The 27,808-nt window shown below is 36.0% G+C and overlaps 3 protein-coding genes across 4 annotated transcripts; 2 read left to right on the top strand and 1 right to left on the bottom strand.

The window, feature by feature from the left end:
* The first annotated feature begins 82 nt into the window (after positions 1 to 82).
* LOC116170417 (cullin-3-A) lies at positions 83 to 18,612 on the top strand. Of its 2 annotated transcripts, none has more exons than XM_031486798.1 (9): positions 83 to 668; positions 986 to 1,183; positions 1,233 to 1,418; positions 11,259 to 11,462; positions 11,512 to 12,069; positions 12,116 to 12,286; positions 17,380 to 17,487; positions 17,539 to 17,663; positions 17,710 to 18,412. In XM_031486798.1, the coding sequence occupies exons 1-9, from the start codon at positions 609 to 611 to the stop codon at positions 18,410 to 18,412; spliced, it is 2,313 nt and encodes a 770-aa protein (XP_031342658.1). In that variant the 5' UTR covers positions 83 to 608. The 2 variants fall into 2 exon arrangements, with proteins under 2 accessions (XP_031342658.1, XP_031342657.1); XM_031486797.1 differs by lacking the exon at positions 83 to 668 and adding an exon at positions 734 to 942 and having other exon boundaries at positions 17,710 to 18,612.
* On the bottom strand, positions 3,894 to 9,401 carry LOC116170416. Its single transcript, XM_031486796.1, has 3 exons — positions 7,748 to 9,401; positions 4,546 to 7,232; positions 3,894 to 4,486 (listed from the first exon to the last, which is right to left on the bottom strand). Exons 1-3 carry the CDS (start codon positions 8,390 to 8,392, stop codon positions 4,111 to 4,113), a joined length of 3,708 nt encoding a protein of 1,235 aa, XP_031342656.1. The 5' UTR covers positions 8,393 to 9,401; the 3' UTR covers positions 3,894 to 4,110.
* Positions 18,613 to 20,713: 2,101 nt separating the features above from the next.
* LOC116171600 (putative 3,4-dihydroxy-2-butanone kinase) lies at positions 20,714 to 25,979 on the top strand. The gene is given in 3 exon segments (XM_031488537.1): positions 20,714 to 20,729; positions 23,879 to 24,385; positions 24,431 to 25,979. Coding segments are annotated over 3 exon segments (1,989 nt in total). The 3' UTR covers positions 25,897 to 25,979.
* Positions 25,980 to 27,808: the final 1,829 nt, after the last annotated feature.

The raw sequence follows: 27,808 nt of genomic DNA, 5'->3' as shown, positions 1-27,808 counted from the left end.
CCCTAGGTACGCCACTGAATGTATTCAACAAATTATAGCAATCTGCCTTATCGGCGAACGAAAAAGCTGGTAAATGGCCGAACAGCTGAGCGCAAGAGAGATGGCGTTATCACTTTTGTTTATGGAGATTAAATGTTTACTGGAGCAACAGTAGCAAAAACAGGAGGAAAAGTGAAGGACTTTCTCCAGTTGTGTCGTGTTAATTCAGTTTCGGGCGCTCTTCCGTTATTTTCCTTAATCGTCGTCCGTTTGAATGTGCGCGAATCGGGCTCGTGAAATTGAAGTGAACCGATAAAATTCAATGTCCGTAAAACGATACGTACCAGCAGGTTGTACGACATCATCAATTTTGTATATGTCCGTCTTTTGACGGGGTCAAAATCTCATTCATTCCCATTTCGTTTTAGTCCGCTCTTTTTTTTTCCCCATGAAATACAAACGTTTGTAGCGCCAGGAGACGTTAACTCAGTATGTAAAATATTTACAATTTCAAGGACAAATTCGTTATGTGCAATGAAAAGTGATTTTATAGAATTAATAATAAAGCAAAGTTGGTGACCGATTACCGAATTTGGAAGGACGGCGTAGAGCATAAAATCCGTACAAAAATGATGAAGGGAGGAAGTTTAAACAAAAAGGAGGGCAAGATGCGAATCCGAGCCTTTCCGGTAAGTCGCAACCCGATGACAAAACTTCAGGATCTAAGACTGTCGATTTGTCACCGGGAAACAATTATGTTTACTTGTCACTTTCGGCCCATAACAAAATCATTAGTGCAAAACCAAAATTTGGTGTCGCCAGACACTTTGCTATACGTTGATCTAAATGTTTCTTCGAGTTATTTAAGCCTTAATGGCCGCATCGTCGACGAGCAGCTATAGCGCAAGTTTTATAGGATGGTTTGCTTCCTCTCGAGATCCTTTAGCGAAATATTTTGAGCCGGTACCTGTCACGTCGTGTTACACCGTTTCATGTTCTGTTTCAGATGACAATGGACGAGAAGTATGTCGAGAGCATTTGGGCGTTACTCAAGAATGCGATACAGGAAATTCAAAAGAAGAACAATTCGGGACTTAGTTTTGAAGAACTGTATCGCAACGCGTATACTATGGTCTTACACAAGCATGGCGAACGATTGTACACCGGTCTGAAGGAAGTCGTCACTCATCATCTCGAGACAAAGGTAGTAGAATCGCACGTTTGTGGTCGGTATCTGACTGTGGTTGTGGTAGGTGCGTGAAGATGTATTGGAGTCGCTTCGGAATAATTTCCTGTTAACTTTAAATCAAGCGTGGAACGATCATCAGACGTCCATGGTTATGATACGTGATATTCTAATGTACATGGATCGAGTTTACGTTCAGCAAAATGATGTGGATAACGTGTACAATCTGGGCCTGATTATTTTTAGAGATCAGGTAAGTACACAAAAAATGGTTTTTGGATAAAAGTCCTGTTGCGGTGTTGTGGGACCTTTTCTTGTTATCACAATAGAACTCTGGTGTACAAAAGCTTATACGTTTTATTACTAAATATACTGAGTCTTGTAGGTGAACCCTATTGATTTCGAGTTCATTCCTCCTTGAAAAGCTTGCACTTTTCGGGAAACCTGATCAAGTTTCTTTGTGGAGCTTTTTTTAATAATAATAATAATAATCTTTATTGTCCATACAGCAATAACACCAATATTGGACAACTTCAAAGTGTTTAAAGAAACAGAAAAAACGATATAAAACTAAAGAGCAGGTATATAAAGTGAACAAAAATGCAATGACTACTGTGTATAAATCGAGGTATAAACTAAAACAAAAATAAAAACAAAAGAAATTTCAACAGTGACTATAATATCTATTAAGTGAGGTGCATTGGACACGTGTGGTGAACTAACTTTCTTATTGGTGGTGCGATCTTTCTGAGATGCCTCTTTCTTTTAATCTAAGATAAGAATGTAGGGCATGGGGAAATCGGAAACTATAAGACATACACAGTCGGTTAAATGGGAAAAAAGTTGCGTATTTTAGGGGTTTAAGGCACAATATGACTCTTTATGAGGTATGTCATTTAAGGGAACCACATGTCAATGATAAAACTAAGAGGGCAATCTGTCTGGTACGGTTACACATCTGATTCGTTCTTCTTCTGTTGAAAGAACCAATCAGATGCATAACCGTAAGAGACAGCTTACCCTCTTAGGTTTCCCGTCTCTCTCACTTGCAGTATCCGTGCTTAGCATTGGTAGACGCAGTCCAATCATTATATGTCGATGCCACCAATGAACTTTTTTGACATTTTGTCAATGCCTACTATACCAAAATGTCAAAAATTTAATAAGAAGCTTTTTTTTCTGACTTAAATAATAAACCTTTTTGATGATAGGACTAGTAGAATAGAACAGTGGATTTGGCTGGCGCTGCTTTGGCTCAAACCCGCCGCATAAACGACCAGCTAGCTCAAGGTTGATTCGTTTTGGACATGTAATCTTCGGTACTTCTTTACTTACCTTTATTTGAGCGCCACCCAGTTTATTAAGCTTTATTTACGAATTAATGTTGTCGTCAGGCATTATTCTTCATAACAATGCACGACCGCACACTGCAATTGCAATAACGAACCTCTTGTAGAGCTTTGGATGGGAAGTTTTTGATCACCCAGCATACAATCCTGATTTGGCTCCCTCAGATTTTCATCTCTTCGCCCACTTGAAACGCTGACTAGAACAAACTGGCCACAGATATAGAATTGCTTGGAAACAGAGGCGGCGTTTTATGAGGAAAATTGGTACCACTCTACGACAAATGTATAAATCGGAACGGCGATTATGTCAAAAAGTAGTTTAATGTTGTACCTATTACATTGTTCACTTATTTCTATTTTACCGAGTAAATTTGGGTTGTTTAGGTAATGAAAATCTGTTGCCTAGACAATAAATCAATTAACATAAGAAACAAAAACGGCATATATTGACTTAACGGAGCTGAAATTCTAAAATATTAATTCACCTTTCGCTTCTAAATGACAAGTGCTTTCGGAAGCAAGAAAGATAATTGAAATATCGGTTGCAAACGGCGAATAGATATTATCCAAATAAAGCCAGAGCTTACTGGATCGTTTTTAAAATTATATTTTTATTTGATCTTTAATTTTGTTGCTCATTAACCGTCACAGATACAAAAAAAATAAAAGAGACCAAAATGTTTCTAAATAAATCACAAAATTAAATTTCTTGTTTTACAATTTACCAGTAGCCCACTAAGATAAAGTTCAGCGGTAGAAAATGGAATATGACTCCTGAGAAAAAATCACTCTGTAGATTCGCACTACAATTGACATGATCAGTGATGTAAGGCCTTCAGCGTAACTTATATTTCACAAAATATCTCTGCAGGAGATATAAAACTTAACAAACCGTGAAATTTTAACACCCTATAGATCCGTAACGAGAATATATTTGAGAAAAATGTACTTTTAAACGATCCACCACCACTTTCTCACTTCCCAGTACAGGGGATTTTTGATATGGGCATCAGCACACGTCCTTGAACAACTGTCAAATTTCAAAAGTGTGACATTTACAAAAACTTTTTTACTTAATTACCTGTACTAAAATCGCTGTGACGTATAAAGCTCAAATTTAGTATCTACACAGATAGTAGCGGGGCATATAAATGCCAGAAAATGGTTTAATCGTTCAGATGATGATACGAGGGGTTGACCGCTGGGCAAAATTGTGTACACCACATTTGCCATTTTCCACATTTGCTACATTTGCCAGACATTTGCTACATTTACACAACATTTGCTACATTCGCTATAAATTTACCAGAAATTTGCCACATTTACTACATTTACACAACATTTACTACATTCGCTATAAATTTACCAGAAATTTGTTACTTTTGCTCATCATTTAGGTACTACATACAGTTAAATATGTACAAGCATTTCCGCGGGTCATTTGGTAATTGAAATATTACCTGGGTATATATTTTCTTATTTTGTGAGCTTTGGAACAGGTTAAACACACAATATACAATATTGTCCCAACTACAAATCAAAGTTTACTTTTGACTTAAAACATACACAATTTAAAAATAGTTTGAATAAACAACATTACTTATACATTTTTTTAATTGATTTGTATTTCCTTTTTATGGCGTTACGATTTTCTTCTGAGATTGTCATGTTATTTGTTCCGATCATCTTTATTGGACCAAAAAAAATGTATTGTTGGTCCACAGTTTGTACGTCATCATCTTTAGGCCATATGAATGTATTGAGTTGAGACTGGAGAAACTTGATTTTGTAACATTTATCTTCAGACTGGGTTATTACGCGACCTATATACCATGATTCGGAATAGTATACCGCATAATATGATTCTAAAACCGGTTTAAGTGGGTGAGTTTCAGATGTACTTTCAGTTCTCGGACTGCGACTGTTATAATTCTGATCTGCTCTAACGCGCAGCAGACGATCAGAACTCAACCTAAAAGGTAATAGAATGTATTAGATTAGATGATACTAATTAACTGCCACATTAAATACCTTTTCACATTATCGTCCAAAAACCAACACAATGTTTTCTTTCTTATCGTTTTAATTTGACCATTTTGGCATTTGATTTTGACATAGGGGCTTCTTTCATGAATTGGTTCTTCAACAGGAACGTCAGCGAAATTCAAATCCTGGAAGTTGATTAAGGAATCACTATGGTCATCATCTTGTTCTTGATCCTCGCTTGTTTCGCTATCATCCTGTTGGTCAACAAATTGGCGTAACACATCATTCGTAGCCGGTTCATATGAAAATTCTTCTGACAAATTTAAGTCAACACAATGATAATCCAATGCATCTGGATCCTGTAATTTATACGGTTGTGAATCAATACTCCCGTCAAATATCATAATTTGTTCCCAAAGGTTTTGAGTATCATCGTTATCTCGATCGTTATATATACCCAATAACTTGCAATCATTTATCGCCTCTTGCAATGCTGTCATACATACTGACTCGATTTCTTCATCACAAGGGAACACAATACCAATCGAGTTATGTGCAGTTCCCATTCTAGATGACCCTTCCCGTGGAAATACAAATGTATCGCGCAAATCACTCATAATACTTACAATAGTCTCTATTTTATTAATTCTGTTCAACATTTCCATTAAACTAAAATTAACTATCGTAGAGTACGTTGACGTGAGTGATCTGGTAGCGCGAAAAATTTGCTCACATGGTTGAGAGCTGAAGAGCCAAGTGGCAAAATCCGTATCAAGTTTTTCTTCCCTAAATTTTCGGATGATCTTAATCAGGGCATGAGCATTCATTTCAATACACAAGTACGCATTGAGAGTTATAAAATTTTCAGTCACTGTGTATGACTCGGAATTTCTTACCCAACTCCTCCATATACGAAGAAAAAAGACCGCATACCAAATCAGTTGCAATCGCCTTACAGGACTAAGGTCTTTCCTGAGAAAAGCATCAAGTACAGATCTGAGTATTTTAAGATATGCAACAGTTCCTTCGCTGTTTGGAACACTTTTTTTAAGAAGTTCAGACACTTTAGGAGCAATAATTTTTTCAACAGATCGGAAATTCATTTTGTCTTGTGAATTTAGGTCTCCTAAGGTCAGAAGGTGTTTATCTTTAGACACAGTCTCAATTAGAGTTTTAAGATGATCCGATGATGCTATAAAATTTCCAAGAGCGAGCGTGACTTTTTGATTGATTAAACGCGTTTTTAATTTTGTTCCGATGTGAACTGTGTCCTGAGTGCAAATATTGCCAGTATCTAATGGCATGTGAAACCACTTCCACTTTTCTGTTACCTGGTTAGAAAGTTTTGTTGTGAGCCGCATCGCTTTCAGCAACCTCGTGTCCCCGTCTGACGAGAAACCCAAAAGTTCTATGTTATACCGACGTGCAGATACCTTCATTTGTTCCCATCGCTGTATTACATCATTATGCGTGAATTTGTTATTAGTACCGAAAATGTTAAGACAAAACGAAGGGGTTTTATCAATTGGACATTGGGCCATGATTGCGTACCCATATTGAGCTCGTTCTCCTTCCACAAAGATCTGTTGGATTCTTCGTGCCGAAGTTGCTTCGAAGTAGTTCTCACGTGGCAATCCATTATGCTGTGGAATAACAAATCCAACCACCAAGTTATTGTGTGAAGAGTATCCTATTTTCCCTGTAATCTTTGTCGCATCTTCGCTTATCCACACGACGCTTGGCAATCCACGACTATCAAGAAATCTTCTCAGATCTGCAAAGCGTAATTCCCCTTCTTGTATATTTGAATTAGTAATAGAACGGTGTAAAGTTGTTATTGAAGGAATAACGTTTTTCAAATTTGCATATAATGTCTCGTATAGCATTCTCCCTCCAATTAAGAATAGGTACAAGCAGAATTTTTTTACACTTTCGTCAAATCTGTTTTTTGATTTCGTTTTGGAAGCATTGGCAGCAGCTGTATCAAGCATAATATTTAAAAAAATTGACACAGGAGCTCCCGTTAACGATGCACCGCCAACCTTGTCACCCAATAATCGGAACTTTTTGGCTTGTTCTTGAATTATTTCTTTTAATTGACTATTTTCGATTAACACCTTCTCAATGTCTTTTAGTGGCTTATAAAAATTGGTTATAAGCAGCTGTTTTTCATCATCAAAAGAATTTTCGCGGCCACGTCGATTTCTTTCACAGCGCGAGTATTTCGGAGATAACCACTTGTTTTCAACAAGGACCGAAGTCGGTTGTTGTTGGGGCTGGTGTAACGATTGCTCAACAGAACTGTAAGCCCCTTCATGTACAATTCCGTCTGTTTGAAAATCCCGAGGAAAATCCTGTTCGGTACCGCTTTCAATGTCTGATAAAATTATTTGCTTGTTTGCTTTTTTTCTTGGTTGAATGATATCTTCATCCTCTTCTTCTGATGATAAGACAGCAGATACTACGACTTCAACATCTGATCTTGTTTCTTGTGCGTCTTCACCTATTTTCTCATCTACTCTAGAGATGGTGGGTATAAAGGAAGAACTAGTAGACGGTTCAGAACAGAATGTATGTAGTGTGGGTTGGCGAATCGTGCGCTTAGATTTTGGCTTAGAGTTATCCTGGAATTTATCTTTATTTGAGTCCTTATTTTTCAAATGTTTGTTAACATGTTGATAAAAATTCGAAAAAGACCAATGGGTGTTGTGATTCTTAGGCAGTTTTTTCACCTAAAATTGAAGTAGTACACGTTAACAGGCGCCGGGCACAAGTTGATAATGTATTCCAAGTAGTTATATATTTATAGTTCTGTACCTTAGTAATGTTCAGATACACATTACACTCCAAGGATACTTTAAAAAAATCCTCGCTGCGCTGGAATTGTGTCAAAGTATCCAAAAACTGTAATTGGTATCTGGACATTACAAAGTGAGCGTTTTATATGAGATCGAAAGAGTCTCGGAAAGAGTTAAAAATTGTTATTATTTTATGTATACGAAATTCTCGTCAATCAGAGTGCATTATTCTACCTAGTACATATGATATTACAGAGGGTAATACCGATAATACTTGATATATATGTAGTAACTACATGTTGAGATAGATTCTGACATATCTGACGTATTTAAGCAAAAGCAAAATTTTATACATAAAATAATTTTAACAAATCTAATGCAGGAATTGATTTCTAAGTGCTAAGATAAAATACCAATCATAAAATCGAGCGTACAAAAGCAATGCATACCTTTACTTTCGCATCGCAAATGAAACATGGGATATAACAGCAAATAAAATCGTCGTCATCTGGTGAACACTGGTATTCTATGCTTTTTATTTTAGTGGTATATTCTCGTTCTTCATCTTCTGTGATTTTGCTCTCTTTTTTTAGTAACAAAACCCAAGACACAATGTTTTGTTTTATTTTGGTACTATATTTTGATAAATTTTCAGCCATTTGAAGGTTTGTGTTGTTGCACGTCGAAGCAATGCTGGGTTCTCGGCTAGGTTTGACTTTGCGTTTATTTTGTTGCTGAGACGTAGTTGTAGTTAGTTCACGTTGTGATTCACTCATGGCTAGTAATAACTTTCTGTGTCCCATAAGAAATTTAAAATTTGTAGGCTTCTTCTTAAACAACGGCCCATAATAGTTTTCATACTCTTCTTTATCGATCAAGTCGACAAGTTCGCCTTTTACAAACTCCTCTAGCCTATTAATATCGTCCTCTGATAAATTTTTAATCCCGATTTTATTTGCTAAACCGGACACTTTTACTATATTTTTTAAGAATAGAGGAATTTGGACTTCTAGTTTTTGTTCAATGGAATTGATAAATGTATCCTCCGTATCTCCCCAATCAGAGATTGTCTCAATATTTGCTGTTACCGCCATTGTTTGTTACACTTACGAGCACACCCACCCGCGCATTCAACGATAAAAACGGGAATAAGGGTACTTTATGAATGAAGAACGAAGTTCATTGTCAGACTGATACTTCAAGAAAATGCTATCGCAGTAAAAATGCACAGCATAGAGCGAGGCATGGTGACTCACTGTTAAATGCTATTCATAAATAAACCACCTTTATTTCCGACCTCGTTACGACTGTTATTTGTTGCCATATATACATATATGTTTGTTGCTATGTACTTCATAAAAATGAAAATAATTCGTAGAACAATATTTCCTTTTCAATTCTTATTATTCTCGAAAATAGCTTGGACTACACATAGCCGTAGGCATTTTCTTTGAACTTTTGAATTTGAGCAGGTGTATCACAACATTTAAAATCAATTAAGTCACATTTTGTTATAGCCTTTGTCGTATTTCTTGACTGTACTTAATCTAAGTAAAAATTCCCATAAGAATTTTGTTCTATTAATCCGATTGAATTCATAAAAATTTGTGATTATGTATCAAACAATAATCTTTGCAATTGAACTCGAAATGAAGTCTCTCCGAGATTCTTAAATTTCAAAACAAAAAAAGCAATGTATGCAATCGAAATGTAACAATCATTCTATTACTTTTTCGGTGTATAGGGTAAGGACTCTAGCACATGATTTACGACTGCACTACATGAACGAATGTTAAAACACATTTTTTTGCATAATTTTCACGAATTGTAAGCGTCTGATATACATTTATCTTTACATTTACAAATCATTGATACTCGCATTGATATGTCATATTTCATAAACATTTACTACATTTCTTAAACATTTGCTAAACTATTTTCTACATTTCCTTAACATTTGCCACATTACCTAAACATTTGCTACATTTCCTCATCATTTACTACATTTCCTTAACATTTGCCACATTTCCTGAACATTCGCTACATTTACCCAACATTTGCTACATTTGCTCATCATTTCCTCGGGACTGTACACCACATTTGCCCAGCGGTCAACCCCTCGTGATGATACTACCATGAAATGTGGTATGAATGCTCCTATAGGGGTATTGATAACGAGGTCCACTTAAGAAATTCAAGATGGCCGCCGTTTTCCAAGATGGCGGCACATATTAAATATTATTAGTGGTAAGTATCTTTCAAATGATGAGATTTTCATAAGTAAAAAAGTTGACATTTTGCAGTCTGCGCATGCGTGAATTTTATTTTTACTATGTGCGATATGTTTACTTTTCCTAATGACATTTGTAGTTTAAGATTTTTACTACATGTGATATGTTTTTCTTTACTACAAGCATCTATGGTTAAAATTTCAAAGAAATATCTTGATAAATAAAGAAGTTGCGCATGCGCACATCTAATCTTTGCAATATCAGTTATGTTTGCCTTTAACAGAAGCATCTGTGATTAGAATTTCAAAAAGAAGTCTCGATAAATAACAGTTGCCATTGCGCCGTCTGCGCATGCGCACGTCTGATTTTTACTATGCTATATGATATGTTTGCCTTCACCACAAATATCTGTGGTTAACATTTCAACAAAATATATTAATAAATAAGTAAGTTGACATTGCGCATTTTAATTGTCAAGATTTTCCTTGGCTCAGGTGCTAGAGCTATACGCTATTGAATGCAAAAAAATCGAACTGAATATCTTGAAAACTGTGTGAGTAGTTAAGGTCTCCGACAGACGGACGGACAGAGAAAATGGCTGCAATAGCGCACCCAACTTTGTTGGAAAATGCGCTAAAAACACGGTATTTTAGGGGCTATTCTGTATATCGTCGTTAGCAAAAGATATCGTAATGGTAGCAATTTGATTTTGAACGACAGCTATATTTCGTATCCTTGTTATGTGTCGTACAGAATAGAGAAAGTCGTTGTCGAACAATAGCCGCTGTGTAACGACATCGTAAAATAACGTTTTTTTGACAGATAACCTACACGTTACATTTGACGTTTCTGATACATCACAGGAGTGATTATTTGCATGAGCTGTACCGCCATCTTGGAAAACGGCGGCCATTTTGAATTTGTTTAATGGCCAGCCTTTACATATAAAACAATACCCTTATAGAAGTGTTGATACCAAATTTCATTTGACAGGTACGTACTTACTTACTATTAATAATGTTTAATATGTGCCGCCATCTTGGAAAACGGGAACCATATTAAATTATTTAGGTGGCTATTATTATCCATTGGTGTCAATGGTTTATTTCCTATAGTTCTAGGACTGGGTTTTTTATTAATTGTACCCTAATTTGTCCAACGCAACCCTGGCGCCCTAATAATCCTTATGCTCTCCGGTTTTGAGCCGAGCGAAGGGGTATTGGTCCAACATTGTATGAACCATTGCCATACAGTTTTCTTACCAGGTAGTTTGTTTCTTGATTGATTTTTTGTTGTCCATTTAACGACTGACCGTATTTACGTTACCTCTTCATGAACCTATCGAATTGGTATTTTTGCCAATACGAAAAGGTTATAATAATTTGGCGCCCAACGTGGGGCTCCTGTATAGAAGCATTCATACCAAATTTCTTGCTTGTACCATCATCTGAAAGATAATTGCAATTAACTGCCTCACTGTACAGTGATATTTTCATGTAGAAGTAGACATAGGGATTTCCTACGTTTTAAATGACAAAAATGTCCTGAAAGACGCCTAATTTTATGCAACCAAAATAACTTCTTGAAACAAATAAAGATCTGGCTGTCATATTAATTATTAATTTGAATATTGTTGCACACCCTAACGTCATTTTTGGCCTTTATTTTTGAGTGGGCGGGGTTTCAGTCCAAGCGCCGTTTGTCTTCTATATCATAATCATTTTTTAAGGTGGTACGCTACGGCTGCATCAGAGATCACCTACGCGAAACCTTACTAGAAATGGTAATGCGCGAAAGGCGAGGCGAAAAGGTCGATCGCATATCAATCCGAAACGCCTGCCAGATGCTAATGGTACTAGGAATAAATTCGAGAATCGTCTACGAGGAAGACTTCGAGCGGCCATTTCTCCAACAGTCGGCCGAGTTCTACAAGGTAAAGCGACGGTACCGTGCGTCCGAAGTGTTAGGCTAGCCGTTTTTAGGTGGAGAGCCAGAAGTTTCTGGCGGAGAACAGCGCGTCGGTGTACATAAAGAAGGTGGAGGCTAGAATAAACGAGGAATCGGAGCGCGCCAAGCACTACCTCGACGAGTCAACGGAATCGCGTATCGTCGAAGTCGTCGAAGAGGAACTAATAAAGAAGCACATGAAGACCATCGTCGAAATGGAAAATTCCGGTGTGGTTCACATGTTGAAGAATCAAAAGACGGAGGACTTGGCGTGCATGTACAAATTGTTCGGTCGCGTGGCGGACGGTCTCAAGACGATGGCCGACTGCGTTAGTCACTACTTACGTGAGCAAGGCAAGGCGCTGGTGCAGGAGGAGGAGCATCAGCCGCCCACTAACGCAATCACGTTCGTTCAATCCCTATTAGACTTAAAAGATCGCTTCGATCATTTTCTCATTAACTCGTTTGCTAGCGATAAAATTTTTAAACAAATGATAGCGTCTGATTTTGAACACTTTTTAAATTTGAATCCGAAATCGCCCGAGTATTTGTCCTTGTTCATCGACGACAAGTTGAAGAAGGGAGTGAAAGGGGTATGTTGACGCGAAGTTTACTCGCTTGTACTATTCGTATTTGCAGATGTCTGAGCAAGATATCGAACAAGTGCTTGACAAATCGATGGTGTTGTTCCGGTTTCTACAGGAAAAGGACGTGTTTGAACGATACTATAAACAACACTTAGCGAAGAGGCTTCTTCTTAATAAGTCTGTGAGTGATGATTGGGAAAAGAACATGATTTCAAAGCTTAAGGTAAGGCTTCCTGCGTCGATACGATACTTTATTCTCCGTATTCTGTATTTCCCCAATTAATTAGATGCATGGAATAAAGTGTTCTTTGGAAGAAGCCCGTGAAAAGGAGTAGGCCTACGTCGCCTTGTTCTCGTTGTTACCGTTTCCGTATTAGTTCTCTGCAAAATTCTCATGTTACCTATACATGCCATGTAAGATTTTGTTAGCTATTTTCATATGTTAAGCCGCTTAAAGGCTTTTGAGAATTTTGCAGAACTTTAAGCGGTTTAATGTATTTTTGCATTCGTATAAAATGCCCGATTCTTTCCCTTTCTCATTGGCCAAGTAGTAATTGACAAACCTGTTGGCTCTAAAATTTTAAATGAAATAAATCAAAATATGTGCGTATATTTTTCTCTATTTTGTAAAATAAAGTGTGAAAGGAAGATCAGATTTTTTTCCAGTTTCATTGATTTGTTACAGAATTTTCTGCCTCTTTCAGAAGATAGAGAAAAATATATGATCCTATCAAGCATTCAAGCAAATCTTGGTACCATTTATATAAAAAGTCTGTACCTTTCTTACTTTTTCTCAGTCATTATTTCGTTACGTGAAGGTTATTAATAATCATTACGACTACCATGCAAAATAAATGTATACAAATTTAAAACAAGATTTCAGATCTCTAATCTTTTACTATCACTGACATAATATAAGATGAGGTATTTTATGTTCTTGTAGCTAGCACAGCAAAATTGAACAGCCATTGATATTGCAATTAATTAGATGCCAATAAAATGCTACTCTTATGCTTCAATTAAACATTTCCTGTTCTTTCTTTTTAAGTTAAATACCGTCAGTTCACTTATTTGAACACTAAGGACCGGTTGCACAAACACAGTTTAAACTTCGTTTAAATTAACGCAATGGATTAAGACATGATTAGTGGAAATTTGGCGAAACGTCAAATTTCAACCAATCCTAGACCGTAATCCACTGGTTAATTCCAAGATAGGTTTAAACTGTCTTTGTGCAACCGGCCCTAAAAGGTGTTGCAAGATAGTGATCTATTAGCTTACTATTAACAAAAAATCTGATACAACTGAATACCGAACGATCCTCGAAATCTTGACACATATATCATTTTTACAATATACCTTAAGCTTTAAGGGGTTGATTCTATCCCACCAGATCAGCATAGCTTATAAGACAAATTTTTTGAATCAGCATTACGTTTTACTTTTATCTTAACAAATAAAATTGAGCTTGCGCAAATACAAAAGTTGGAATGCGCATGCGCAATTTTTTTTTTGAATCTGCATTGCCCGAGGTTTAATGAATATTTATTAACACAGAAAACCGGACATTCAGATGTTCTTTGTTACAAGAATGATAAAAGAACCCTATTTTTTTGAGGTTAGGTCAGTTTGTGGGCTATAACTTTTTGGCCCGTTGGCCTACGTAGCCAAAAAACAATAGCGATCCTTCTTATATCCTGAAGAACGTGTATCAATTTTCAAAGAGATCGGACGTTTCTACACAAAGTGTAGACAGACAGACGAACAGACAGACTGAAGTCACTAAATATAGAAAGTACCGCAATCCATTGGGCTCGTGTGTTAGAGAGAGAACGCATGATTTTTGCCCAAAAATGGCGGAAGTTACCAGATTCTAGTAACTTTAATGTTAGGGTTTGTTCCACCTGTTTGGAGATATCTGTATATATTTTTATAAAACATGACAGTACTATGAAGTTAGGTTATAAAAAATGACAGCTACTCAGATTTTATTTGTCAATTTTTTTAAGTTGGCAGCAAATTTGCCCAAAAATGGCGGATGATTGCGGTACTTTCTATATCTAGTGACTTTAAGACAGACAACAATACAAAATTATAAACGATCTTGAGGATCGTTAATAGATAGTTATAAAACCAAAACCTTTGCTTTTCAGCTATTTTTTTTATATTTTGAGAAACTTTGTCCAACTTTGATCAGCTGTATTTCGGTTGATATTGGATCACCAGCAAATTTAATGCCCAACAGAGAAACCTCCAACTGTAGGACTGATTGGAGTGTTGGCTAACTACAGAAAATTGATTTTTATTTTTTTCTCAATAACTGTCACAGATACAAAAAAATTACAAGATACCAAAAAGTTTCTAAACAAAGCAGAAAAGGAAATCCTTATTTCACAATCTACTAGGGGCGCACGGAAAACAAGTAAAAAGGTTTTTTTGTCCTAAGGCGAGCAACTTCAGCGCATTTTCCATGAATGATCAGTACTCCCAAAACGCCATAGCTATGTGCGCTATGATTTTCTGTACTAGAGGTCTATATGATTATGATTACAATTTCAAAGAAATATCTCCAGAAACAAAAAAAGGTGGCGTTGCGCAGCTCGCGCATGAGCACATTTAATTAATGCGATGTTTGTTTTTACTAGAAGCGTTTATAGTTAAACTTTAGAGAGAGATTTTCATAAGTAAAAAAGTTGGCATTTGGCAGTCCGCGCATACGTGGATTTGACTTACTATGTGCGATATGTTTGCTTTTCCTAATGACATTTGTAGTTTTCGATTTTTACTACCTACATGTGATATGTTTTTCTGTACTAGAAGCATCTATGGTTAAAATTTAAAAGAAATATCTTGATAAATAAAGTTGGCAATATCAGTTATGTTTGCCTTAAACAGATGCATTTGGGATTAAAATTTTAAAAAGATATTTCGATCAATAACAGTTGATATTCCGCATTAATCTGATGTTTACAATATGCGATACGTTTGGTTACACTAAAAGCATCTTTGGGCAAAATTTCAAAGAAATATCTCCATAAATAACAAGAAGCCATTGCGCAGTCTGCGCATGCGCACATCTGATTTTTACTATATGCGATATGTTTGTCTTCACCAGAAATGTCTGTGGTTAAAATTTCAACAAAATACATTAATAGTGCACAGTTTAATTGTTAAGATTTTCCTTGGCTCAACTGTAGGAGTAGTTAAGACCTCGGACAGAGAAAGTATCTGCAATAGCGCACCCAACTTCGTTGGAGAATGCGCTAAAAAGTTCAGGGGTAGAAAATGGAACATGATCTCTGCAAACTGTAGATTGGTATGACCAATGATGTCAGCCCTTCAGCTTAATTTGCATTTCAAATTTGAGCGTAATATCCTTAGACCATATAGTACATGGACTGCTATTAGCCCTATGCTTTTCATACAAAATAGGTGGTCACGGATAGAGGGCACTGTAGTCGTGGGTATGTGAATCTCAGGGTAAACTAAAGTCGTGTAAACACCACTCGGGTCACGTAAAGAGTAGCTTTTATAGTAACCGCGTGGTACGGGAAGCTTGATTATCTTCTATACGTTCACAAAATAAGGATAGGTTTGCTTTTTTTGCATATCCAGAGGATTAATTAATTGACGTTTGTTAATTTATAGGTTGACAGTCTCAAATCGTGTCTAATCGGACAAGTTCGGACAGACTCGTTTACCCTGAAACTCACATACCCAGGCGATGTCCTTGACCATATTTTCGTTACAATTAGCAGTCCATGTACTATATGGTCTAAGGTAATATCTCAAAAACTGCAAGATATACAGGGTGGGCCATTAGTGTGTGGGTGGAAGATTGTGGGTTGCCCACATTTAAAATTTGTTGTTGGGGCATGTTGAAGGACTGCTAAGGTTACAACCTAAAAATATTTTATGTTCATGAACCTAGCAGAGCATTTTCTTAGGTTTTAAAGGTAGTGTTCTGCTGAGTTCATATGAACCGGGCAAAACAGGTAATAATTTAAAAAAAAAAGGAGCATTTAATTCGGGAATAGGACACTTAATTAGCACCTAATTATACTATAGTTAGTTCACTTTTCATTTGGATTTTCATTGGATTTTTTGAGGTAGTGCTCTGATGAGTTCATATGTTTGATTGTGTTCTGCTAACCTTGCTCTGCTAGGTTAATGGATATAAATATTTTCAACGAAATTGCAATTGTTATACAGGGTGATTTATATCAAAGTTATATTGGAAACGTACATTCAACACAGCCATATGGCTCTGAGGTATATGCCATGTTTCACTACAACATAATTAAATAGTATGCTATTGTGATTCATGGTAAATAATATATTCTATTCTATAAATACCGTTGAAAAAATCAAGTTAACTTTGGTTGAAATTTTAAAAATTGACGGTTTGATTTCTTTCAACACAATAGAGGTTTAACTTTAGCCGTTCTGCCTATTTTAGTACATTTCATGACCAGTAATGCTACCGAGTCACGGCCTTCTCAGTTTAATGATAACTGCGCTGTTCAATTTTTACTAGACATCTACTTTTTGAAAAAGCGACGAATTCACGAATTGCGGCTAAAGGACTCATCTTAAACATTATATGTAATACATAAAGTCACACTAAAATTAACCAAGGAATCGAAATATGTAATAATATACAGGGGGTTCCATTAAAAAAATGCAACTTTGATATAAATCACCCTGTATAACAATTGCAATTGCGGTGAAAATATTTTTAGGTTGTAGCCTTAAGGGTCGCCCAACATGCCCCGACAATGAATTTTAAATATGTGTGTTTAATAAACCAACCGACAATCTTCCACCCACACACTAATGGCCCACCCTGTATACAGAAAAAACTGAAATCTTGAAATTATAACACCCTGTAGATCGTCAACGAAGCTTTTGCAGCCTTATATTTATATGAAGTTTTAGTTGTAAAATAATTCAAAGAATTATTTACATCATATTTAGGAACAGCCTGTATATTCTGTGGAGTATTCTGCTTAGTACTGTGATCGTTAAAATTTAGTGAAATAAAAACATTATAAATTGCTGCCACTTATGAGTTATGACAGTACGAAATACGCTCCATCACAGTAAAAATTCTGTGGCTTCACATAAATGCACCTACGCGATGTCAGTTTCTTTTCTGCTATGCTGATGTTTTGCTTGCTACCGAAACAAGAAATGTCTCATCCATCAAAAGAATATTGTTAGATTACCTCATTTGAAATTCTACCAATCTGGAACATTGTGAAATGTTTTAAGTTTAGTTGTAAATAATTTTAATTTTTTACTTTTCCATGTCAGACTGAATGTGGATGTCAATTTACCTCCAAATTAGAAGGAATGTTTAAAGACATGACGGTATCAAACACAATAATGGACGAATTTAAAGAGCACGTTTTTAAATCTGAGGTAAAACTGGCCTAATTAATCAATTTCGCCGCTCATTTTGTGAATGTGTAGATAAATCTGGGAGGTGTGGATCTGTTCATGAGAGTTTTAACGACAGGATTTTGGCCTACTCAAAGTGCGACGCCAACGTGTCACATACCCTCAGCACCACTAGCAGCCTTCGAAACGTTCAGAAGGTAATTCGATTGTGCATCATTCGCATTGCTTGACCGATGGTTTCAGATTTTATTTAGCGAAACATAGCGGGCGCCAGTTGACTTTGCAACCGCAACTGGGAAACGCCGACCTTAACGCGGTCTTCTACGGCCCCAAAAGGGACGAGTACGAAAAGGAAGGCGCCTGCTCGTCATCGACTAGTGTAATTTCGCTGCGCAACGGACCTCGTAAGCACATCATCGCCGTTTCGACGTATCAAATGGTAGTTCTCATGCTCTTTAATAATCACGATAAGTTAACGTACGAAGAAATACAGAACGAAACCGATATACCCGAGCGCGATTTAATTAGGGCGTTACAGTCGCTAGCCATGGGCAAAACGGCGCAGAGGATCTTAATAAAAAACCCGAAAACGAAAGACATAGAAACGACGCACGAGTTCTTCGTGAACGACTCGTTCACGTCGAAATTGCATAGGGTTAAAATACAAACGGTAGCTGCCAAGGGCGAAAGCGAACCCGAACGGCGGGAAACTAGAAATAAAGTCGACGAGGATAGAAAACACGAAATCGAAGCCGCTATAGTACGTATAATGAAATCGCGAAAACGAATGGCGCATAATTTGTTAGTGACCGAAGTAACGGAACAGCTAAAAAGTAGATTTTTACCTTCGCCAGTGATCATCAAAAAGAGGATAGAGGGCCTGATCGAACGGGAATATTTAGCACGCACACCTGAAGATCGTAAAGTGTACAATTACGTCGCTTGAACGTTGATTAAGTGGACTTTTTTGCCTAAATGTGGGTCGGATGTTACTAAGACTGCTTTACTCGGATACTCAATCCCTGTAGATCTTGTCGATCTGCACTGGTTTAGTGTTATTTATTCTGACCCTTTTATAGCTAATTAACTCCTAGAAACGTATATACTGAATATTAAATTATTCCAATTAAAGTCCATATAAATTTTTGTAATTTTTCTTTAACTACGATTGAGATTTGTTGACGAACACGATTCTTTGTTTTCCAATTTTGTGTCAATTGTGGTGTCGTGATTGTGCTCTTTGTAAGAAACGATGCACCGATTGTCTCTAATGTAAATAATATGATGACGCATAAAGATGTGTTGCTACAGTTCAGGCCAAGAAATAAAGTTATGGTAGGTACACACGATGTTATTATGTCATATTTCGAGTAATAAATTATGTTTTTCATATACAATGGTCGTTCAAACGTTCATCTTTTTATTTTATGAATCGCAAACTGCAAAAACATTTACACAAAAAATTAAAAAGGCTAATAGGTGGAAGCACTGGAACTGCAGTTACAAAAACACCAATAAACAACAATCAAGAACGCGTTTCTGAAAAATAAAATACAAAAACGCTTCTTAATGAAACATAATGAAGGAGATCTATTAGGCCAATCAGAGCTCCTAAATTTTCACTTGTATTTAGATAAAAAAATAGGGTTGCATTTGTATTTTATCATTCATTTGTTTGCTGATGATGACAGCTGAAACGCGTTAATTACTGTAGTATATTATTGTTGTTTTTGTTTTATTTTATGTAGAAGCAATAACAATTGCATAATTTAAGTGGGCGAGTGAAAGTCGACCATTTTTTCAAAGGTGTAAATTTACCGTATCAAACGGTTCCATAATGAGTAAGGAAGTTTCCGGTTCTGATAGTATATTTTAGTAGCAAGCTCACTTGAAACTTTGTCTACTTAAAAACAAGGAAACCTACAAAATTACAAGTAAATCAATTTCTATAATATTAACCAATGATGTGTATGTGAGTTTGTTTTAGATAATGGTAAAGGTTGCAAGTCGATAACAATTGGTAAGTTCAAGGTGCTACACTATGGCCGCAGGAACATCGAGACACATGCTTTCGAAGTATTTGACACTAAACGGTTTTTCAGCATAATTTCTGGATGATAGTTGGTTTTTCATAACAAGGTAATCCATATAAAATGAGATCCAATGGCGGCATAAGGGGACGCAGAGAGCTTCACTGCAAAAATTCCACATTTAATTCGCATTGTCGTGAAAGCATAGAAAGGCCATAGAAGTTATTTTTGATTAATTTAATGTACAGGGTGAGTTTTTTTTCATTTCCACTATGGGTATCTCGTAAACCGTAAGAGATACAAAGTCAGTTAAATGGGGGAGGTTATGCAGAATTTTATGCTGATTACTTATCCTATTCTTAATTTCTTGTAGCTCTACAAATAGCGGGCAAAGAACGAAAAAAATATCATTTTCGAAAATGCGCTGGCGTTTCTTTATTTTCGAAGAAAAATACTTTTAACAAACTTTTTAACTCTGCTTTCTGAATATAATTTTTGTGACTTGTGGGTTTTGAGTAAACAGGGCCGGATTTATGGGGGGGTGTCCCCACCCCCCCTAACGCGTGACCATAGTCGGCAAAACTTCAGTTAGTCGGCACTCGGCAAATCGCTATTCAAATTAAATTAATTAAATTAATATTATTATATTATTATTATTATTACACAATTCGTAACATAATTATCAGTGTGCTCGCGCACTAAGAAGCCAAGAATCTGACCTCTCTTCGCCCATTTAAAAGATATTTAAAAAAGTTCCTCATTGACCACCCATTTTACAGTATCAAAGAATATCTCGCCAATTCATAAGACGCCTTATGTACTTCAGCATTCTGCTATTGCACGTATTTGTTTGTTATCTTATTTATTTATTTTGTGACGTTCCTATACTCCTATATGTAGTCTACATGGAAAATAAAATGATTGATTGATTAAATTAATATTGGAAAAAAATTGCGTAAAATACGTCGGTACGCCGGAAAACCGTTTTGTAGCCGCCGCTTCCACGCAAAATGAGGAAATATTGGTTATTACGCCCTCACTTGCTGTGAGTCTCATTGATATTACGAGTATGTAGATCTATTACCTTTCATTGTTAAAGGTCCGCAAATCTTTGTAGCCGTTATGTTTGCATCGGTCTTAAAAGTTGCAAGAGGGATAGATGGTAGATAAGTATACAGGGTGGTCATTTTTAGCGCCTGATGACGATGGGATCTTTTATGTTGAAAACTAATGGTCAAATTGGGATAAAGTTAAATTTAAAATGCGAATCAATAATTGAAACCACTTGTGGGATAACTCTTTTAGTTTCAATAATTAAAAAGAACTGAATTCTGTGTTTTAATAATTCTGTATTAAAAAAAAACATTATTTTCTAATAAGAGCAATTTGTTTTGAACGTAGGGATCACATTGAATTTTTAGATTCTTTAATAAAGAATTTACTATGGATTTCTATATTACATTTTAAATATAACACTTAATTATTCAATTGTCACGAGAGTGTCTTTTAGACAAAAATCGGTTTTGGATAGATTACTACTTTTAACTTCATAATAATATACAGTGTGTCCCAGATCGCGTGGGATTGCATTGGTAACTTTGTTATTATTAAAGATAGAGAATTGGTTAAATGGGCAATGTTTTGCAGTTTTGGATGCTTATTTAAAATTCCCTTATGGAAATTCAAAATGTCGTATAGGTTCGACGTAAATTCAAAAAAACTAAAATTGGTCATTTCCTTGAATGTCTTATATCATCGAAAGTATAAGAAATATAAAAAAAAGTTTTATATAAAAGTGACTGTCTTTGATACGCTTAATTTAGAATTGATGTCAAAAAAAAATTCAAGATGGCCACTTTTGAGGAACATTTACCAACTTCCTAAAGTTATATGGGCGCCATATTGGATTTTTGCATTACTTGATAGATTTTTTAATTCTCTTTTCAACGAGCCATCATAAAATAAGATTGAAAATAAGATACAAGTTATATTAACGGTTTTTGTATTTTAATCAAGTAGTCTGTGACGAATAAAAAAAAACAAAACAAAATCTATTCGAGGCAACAAAACAATGAAAATAATTACACCAGATGTTTAAAATACTGGCCATTATTAGTGAAACACACTTCAAGACAGTTTAGTTTAGGCAACGTGTTGCCATTGATGATTATTATTATGATTGTAGTGGTAGCTCCTTCCACTTTACTTTTATTTTTTAATTAAGTACTTACTTTTATAATTTAATGTACTGTACTGACTGTACATAATTCGTGAATTGTGACCTGAGCAGCCAGTTTGTTGGTAGGTAGCATAAACTAACCCACCTTCGAAACATATGTTGTCGAGAAAAATCCTTAAAGGAAGTTTATTGGAGAATTTGTAAATCATGGTGAGCAATTAAAGATCCAACGAAGATTACCGGTCCAATTACATGACTTCCCATTATGCCATAAAATACATTAATTTAAAAAAATATGACTTGATTTCGGTGTGAAACTACATCATGTAGGTTTTCCTGTGACGAGTATAGTGTTCATTATGTGGATTTGAACACTCCGCAGTTAGAAAAAGATTCATCTGTCCATATACTCAGACTGGTAAAACTGTTAGTTTCGATATTCTTGCGGATAAACCACCTACAAAATGTGACCTGGGACAATGCATCAAGGGTAATACATTGTGTAAAATAAAGCAAAGTGTCTTGAAATGTCTTTAACTGGATAATGGCATGACATTTTTTCGAGGGGATAGTTTGTAGTTATACCACCATTTGTAGGTATGTAAGTATGGATAATAAGATAGTCAATAAGTGACGTTATAAAAATCAAAATTTTTCTTGGTCTACTTACTTATATAAAATTTTGGAGGGAGTTCTAATCCCCAAACCCCCCTCTCATTAGTGCGCCCCTGATTTTTTAAACATCTGATGTAATTATTTTCATTGTTTTGTTGGCTTGAATAGATTTTGTTTTGTTTTTTTTTAATTCATCACAGCCTACTTGATTAAAATACAAAAACCGTTGATATAACTGGTATCTTATTTTCAATCTTATGTTATGATGGCTCGTTGAAACGAGAATTAAAAAATCTATCAAGTAATCTAAAAATATCATATAGCGCCTATTAAACTTTAGGAAGTTGGTAAATGTTCCTCAAAAGTAGCCATCTTGAATTTTTTTTGACATCAATTCTAAATTAAGCCTATCAAAGACAGTCATTTTTATATAAAACTTTTTTTTATATCTCTTTCGATGATATAAGACATTCAAGGAAATGACCAATTTTAGTTTTTTTGAATTTACGTCGAACCTATGCGACATTTTGAATTTCCATAAGGAAATTTTAAATAAGCATCCACAACTGCAAAACATTGCCCATTTAACCAATTCTCTATCTTTAATAATAACAAAGTTACCCATGCAATCCCACCCGATTTGGGACACACTTTATAATATAATCTTGCCAAAAGAACGCTTTACTACATTTAAAACAATATTTTTATTAATTACTTTGATTTTAAATGTAAACTACCAAAGCAAAACTGCCAATGAGTTTGACTGCAATTTCCTAAGCACTGTCGTAATAATTGTAAAAGTAGTAAACTAAAAGCTATGGCGCGTCAGAGATAAATAACTCTGATGAAAGATCATAAGATGAAATTTGGCGACCTTAAAACAAAAAAAAGTTCTACGCCATTCTGGCCATATTTATCAAATTCCTCTGTAAAAGTCTTCTAAACGTCCCACTTCAACTCGCTTTTCGTGCAAATAGAAATAAAATAGAATCCATATCCATGACAGCCGCGAAAAAAGAGCACTCTGTATAATGACAAATCATAAAATAATTATTATTATTACTTTGGTATTTATATGTATAGAAAGAATTATAGTTTAATTAAAAATCATTTGCGTTTGTCTATGGCGGGTATTTGGCTAACTGCCTTATTGGTTCTAAGTAATCAGAAAAAGATATAGCAGGCAGTATACATTTGGAAAAAATAGTGTCACAATGGGCAGAGTCAAAATGCCGTCATTTAATGTTATACGTGTTATACTTTGAATTTTTATTGAAGTCGGAATTTTTTATTGCATACACCCCCCTCACTCGGAGCCCCTGACTACGGCCCTGTGAGTAAACCACATCAACTTTCTTATTTCTTATGGACACCATATTGGATTTTAATGTCACTTCATAGAGAAAAAATTGCAAAATCAGCAATACCAAATATTTTATTTAGAAATTAATCTTGAATTTTTGCTTTGAAGTTTATGATGTATTTCTTATAGCAATAATTCCATGGCCCATTGTGATTGAAATCAAATTCATTCGTGTATTGTCTAGCATAGTCACCGTCAACACGGCCATGGAATTATTGCCATAAGAAATAAATCATCAACTTCAAAGCAAAAATTCAAGATTAATTTCTAAATAAAATACCAAGTACTTATTTAGTATCGACAATTTTGTAATTTTTCCTTTTTCTTTCAAATCTTACATAGTCTGGATCACTTTTTACGCGCATTACAGTACCAATGCAAATAAAAACACAAATTTTATACAAAATACTCACTTTAATAATTTTGAAATTGTCAAACTGACTGATTATACCATAATAGCAAATTTCGTAATGTCTTCCCAACTTCCACTCTTTGAGGAGGACATATTTAAGGGACATTTAGTAAATATCCCTTCGAAAATTGTCAGCGATACACTTTTAGGAATGAGTGTGTCGAATCCAAATGTGGGCATCTTAGATTGTGGGAATGTGGTTGTTCGTCGTGACTACGCGGAACACAACATTGTTCAGGTTGTATCGGGCGGTCCGTCCGGGCACGAGCCATTTCAGGCCGGCTTCGTGGGGAAAGGTATGCTGTGCGCTGCCGTTCAAGGTAGGTTTTTCACTTGTGAGAACATTTTTGAATTATCGTTTGCAGGTGACATGTTTCGCTCCCCTCCGGTACACGTGATTCTTAAGACCATTAAACAAATAAGTTACAACTTGACGGGGGGAGTGCTCGTTATTGTACGAAATAATACATCGGATTGCCTCAACTTTGGACTTGCCGTAGAGAGAGCGCGCAATCGAGGGATCGGTGTTGAAATGATAGTAGTCAATGACGAATTTTGCGTCGTAAACAAGCAGCAAGGCAAAAGAGGATCGAGTGGAATAGTTTTAATAAACAAAATAGCTGGTGCAATGGCCGACAAACTTTTACCTTTAAATACCATCTCTGACTTTTGTAAGAGGCTCCTCGAAAACATGGGCAGTATTTTATTTACAATCAAAACCTCGCATCTTGCCGATGAGTGTGTCTGTTCGACTCAGTCTCACGAATACGAAATTGAGATAGGCACAGGTCTGCACGGCGAAAAAGGCCTGTTAGTAATCGATAAGACTGATGTCCATGAAGTCACCTCCTTTATTCTGACGCAACTGTCGAGATTCTTTCCAATATCTCCCAATGTAGTGATTCTAGTGAATAATTTAGGAAACTCGCTGCTTTTAGAAGAAATGAGTTTTGTGAATGAAATTGTTAATTACCTTTTTCAACGCGAAATTCACGTGCTCCGAATGTACCACGGCAAATATTTAACATCTCCAAAAGTTCGAGGGTTCTCGTTGACTATTCTAAATGTATTCGACAATGACATCTTGTCATACATGGACCATCCTTGTGAAGCACCGGGATGGGGCTACGTCAGTACGAAACCGCTGGAAGATTTATCTGTAATACTTTGTAGACCCATCAAACGTCCCCCAGTTAAAAGCTTAGGTCCTCAACTGACTCAACAGCAGCGCAACACAGTCTATTACGCAGTACAATTTGCTTGCGACGCGCTAATTTCGTGCGAGAGACAAATTAATATCATCGATTGTGATGAAGGCAGAGGAAACGTCGGTACAAAAATGAAGAGAGGAGCCGCGATCGTTCTGGACCTAATGAAAAATAGGCGCCTCGACTTCGCGCGGCCGAAATGCTGGTTCGAAATACTCGGCCAAATTTCTGAGAGGCACGTCGGCGGCGCCATCGGATCATCTTACAGTATCCTATTCGAGGTCGCCTCAATTTACTTCGGCGATCAACCGGAGGATCTCTACGTCGAGTTTCACGTCTGGCTAAAATGTTTGAAGGAGGCAATTTTAGTTATAAAGCAATACGGAAATACCCAGTTCGGTTTTGGGACAATGTACGATCCGCTCTTTGTATTTGTCGAGACGATCAATATGTTACCGGAGCAGACCAAAAGTATGGAGTTGTTTCGTCTGTCACTTAAGTATGTCGAAGATGCAGTGTTACAAACGAAGCAGGGTTCTAGAAAGTATGTCGATCCGGGGGCCGAAGTGGTGCGTGTTTGGATAAAAGCGATTTATGAAGGGCTATCATTGCCATATAACTAGTCAGTGTCTAAGAAGTTATTAATAAATTTTTGCGTAATTATAATTCAATTGTTATTTCGGATAGCAAGATGATAGGGTTATGTTGGAATAATGTAAGTTATAAAAATAATATAATAACTTATGAATCAAAGATTGGTCGAGTCACTGAGAGCTTACCTAGCGTTAGTTTAAAAAGTAGACGCCAGGGTAAACGCGCTAGTTTTACGTTAATGTTGTATCGACAGATCGCTAACTTTATGAGAGTATTATAGCAACAGGAGTTCTGGCCCACTTTTGGTCAAAATCCCATTTTCTATAAGGTTCATTATGGTCATTTTTTGATTACTTCTATAATGTGCACATGCGCGCCACAGGCTCGCCGTCCGATATGAGCTCACTTTGACCTTGAGTTCTACAACAGATAAACACAAATGCGAAGGTCGGGCGTTGGGAGGATGGGGCATCTCCATCACTCATTGTATAGTCGACATTCGCCCCTCTTCGTTCGGTGCCGGAGGCGCACCTCTATTTCATAAATTCAACAACATTAAAAATTAAAAACTGCCGCGTTTATAAAGTCGGTAATGCCTTGGAATTATGAAATCAAACAAAAGCGCCATTAGTTAGCTTTGTTTGATCTCAAACTGCCATGGCAGCACTGATTTTCATAAAAGCGCCAGATTTAATTATCCCATTTCTTGATTTCAAGTTCAAAAATTAAAAGCTATATAATATCCATGGATTCGTAATTTTTCTTCTACAAAAAACCTAAGTAGACTATCTCTAAAATAATTAGGGAAACCAATAATCAGAAATGAAAAAATTACTATTGAAATTCCTATGGTGCGTCACGTTCAAGTCACCACCCGGTAGGAAGTCAATATGGACCTTTGTAATAACAGCAATAACTTGCGCCAATACTGACTAACCGTAAGACATAGAGATCTGGTTAAGTGAGGAAAGAGTTGTAGTTTTAAAAGCTTATTCAAGTTATGCTTTTGTTTTTTGAAAAAAAATCCGCAGTTTACTAGATATGAGCGAAAAACAGATTCAGTGATTTTTCTTTTGTTTTAGAATCGTTATTATTAGAAATACAGAAATATGCAAAGAACAAAAATTGTTGATCTTTTTTCGCTTAATAAGATACATTTAATTTCCATTCTTCCTTTATAATTTTCAAGTTATAACGCAAACTTACATTTAGTTGGCTTTGACATTTTTAAAATGTGCATTTTGTTCTGTTTACAGTGACATAAGGTTTGTTATACTTAATTTGACCATTGAATAATCAGATTCTTTATTCAATGCTTTGACAAATAATCTGTCTTTATTTAGAGTTTAACGCTGAATTCAAAGTTCAATCTTTTAATTTATGCTGCCAAGTTTTAGAGCTGCCTAGAGGCTAGAATTTATCATCAGCAGGGGCGGACTGACCCGGGGGGGGGGGGTGGCGGTTGCCACCTGGCCTGTAGATCATAATGGCCCGTTGGAAATTTGTAAGTATGTGCTGTATTTAGTGTCTTGCACTATTAATAAATTATTAGCACGTTTCTCTAATTGGGGTTGATATTAGGTTGTTAAAAAATCTGTTTTAATTGAAGTGTTTTACAATGAATTTATCATTTTTTGTCGTAGCATGAAAGTGCTGAAATACAATGCTGGCGACGCACCTCGTGTGGATTGTATATTTTGTTACTTTTAATTATCAGCTGCAATTTAAAAAAAAACTGTATGGTAATTGATTTTCGAGAAAGGAGCACTGTTTTTGTGGTGCTCCACACCTGATCATCAGCATTAAATCTATTACTGTGTCTTCTGGAAACTTTCTGATTTCTGGACTCGTCTCTCTATGGAATTTGGAAAGGGAACAGAGGTGGGTCTAAGGTATTCAAGAGGCTGTGGAATAAGCTTTCACAGCATTCTGTTGCCTGCC

This window comes from Photinus pyralis, unplaced genomic scaffold (assembly GCF_008802855.1).
Source record: "Photinus pyralis isolate 1611_PpyrPB1 unplaced genomic scaffold, Ppyr1.3 Ppyr1.4_LG5, whole genome shotgun sequence".
NCBI lineage: Eukaryota > Metazoa > Arthropoda > Insecta > Coleoptera > Lampyridae > Photinus > Photinus pyralis.
Note: the sequence above shows the minus strand (reverse complement) of the source record. Positions and strands in the feature narration are given on the sequence as shown.

What these genes read in the sequence shown, in the direction of transcription:
- LOC116170416 (XM_031486796.1), bottom strand. Translation starts at nt 8,392, where the DNA reads ATGGCGGTAACAGCAAATATTGAGACAATCTCTGATTGGGGAGATACG. An exon ending in TTTGCGATGCGAAAGTAAAG is followed by an intron (nt 7,233 to 7,747) that starts GTATGCATTGCT and finishes CTTCAATTTTAG; the next exon opens with GTGAAAAAACTGCCTAAGAA. An exon ending in TTGGACGATAATGTGAAAAG is followed by an intron (nt 4,487 to 4,545) that starts GTATTTAATGTG and finishes ATTACCTTTTAG; the next exon opens with GTTGAGTTCTGATCGTCTGC.
- LOC116170417 (XM_031486797.1), top strand. Translation starts at nt 853, where the DNA reads ATGGCCGCATCGTCGACGAGCAGCTATAGCGCAAGTTTTATAGGATGG. An exon ending in TAGCGAAATATTTTGAGCCG is followed by an intron (nt 943 to 985) that starts GTACCTGTCACG and finishes GTTCTGTTTCAG; the next exon opens with ATGACAATGGACGAGAAGTA. An exon ending in AGTCGGCCGAGTTCTACAAG is followed by an intron (nt 11,463 to 11,511) that starts GTAAAGCGACGG and finishes AGCCGTTTTTAG; the next exon opens with GTGGAGAGCCAGAAGTTTCT.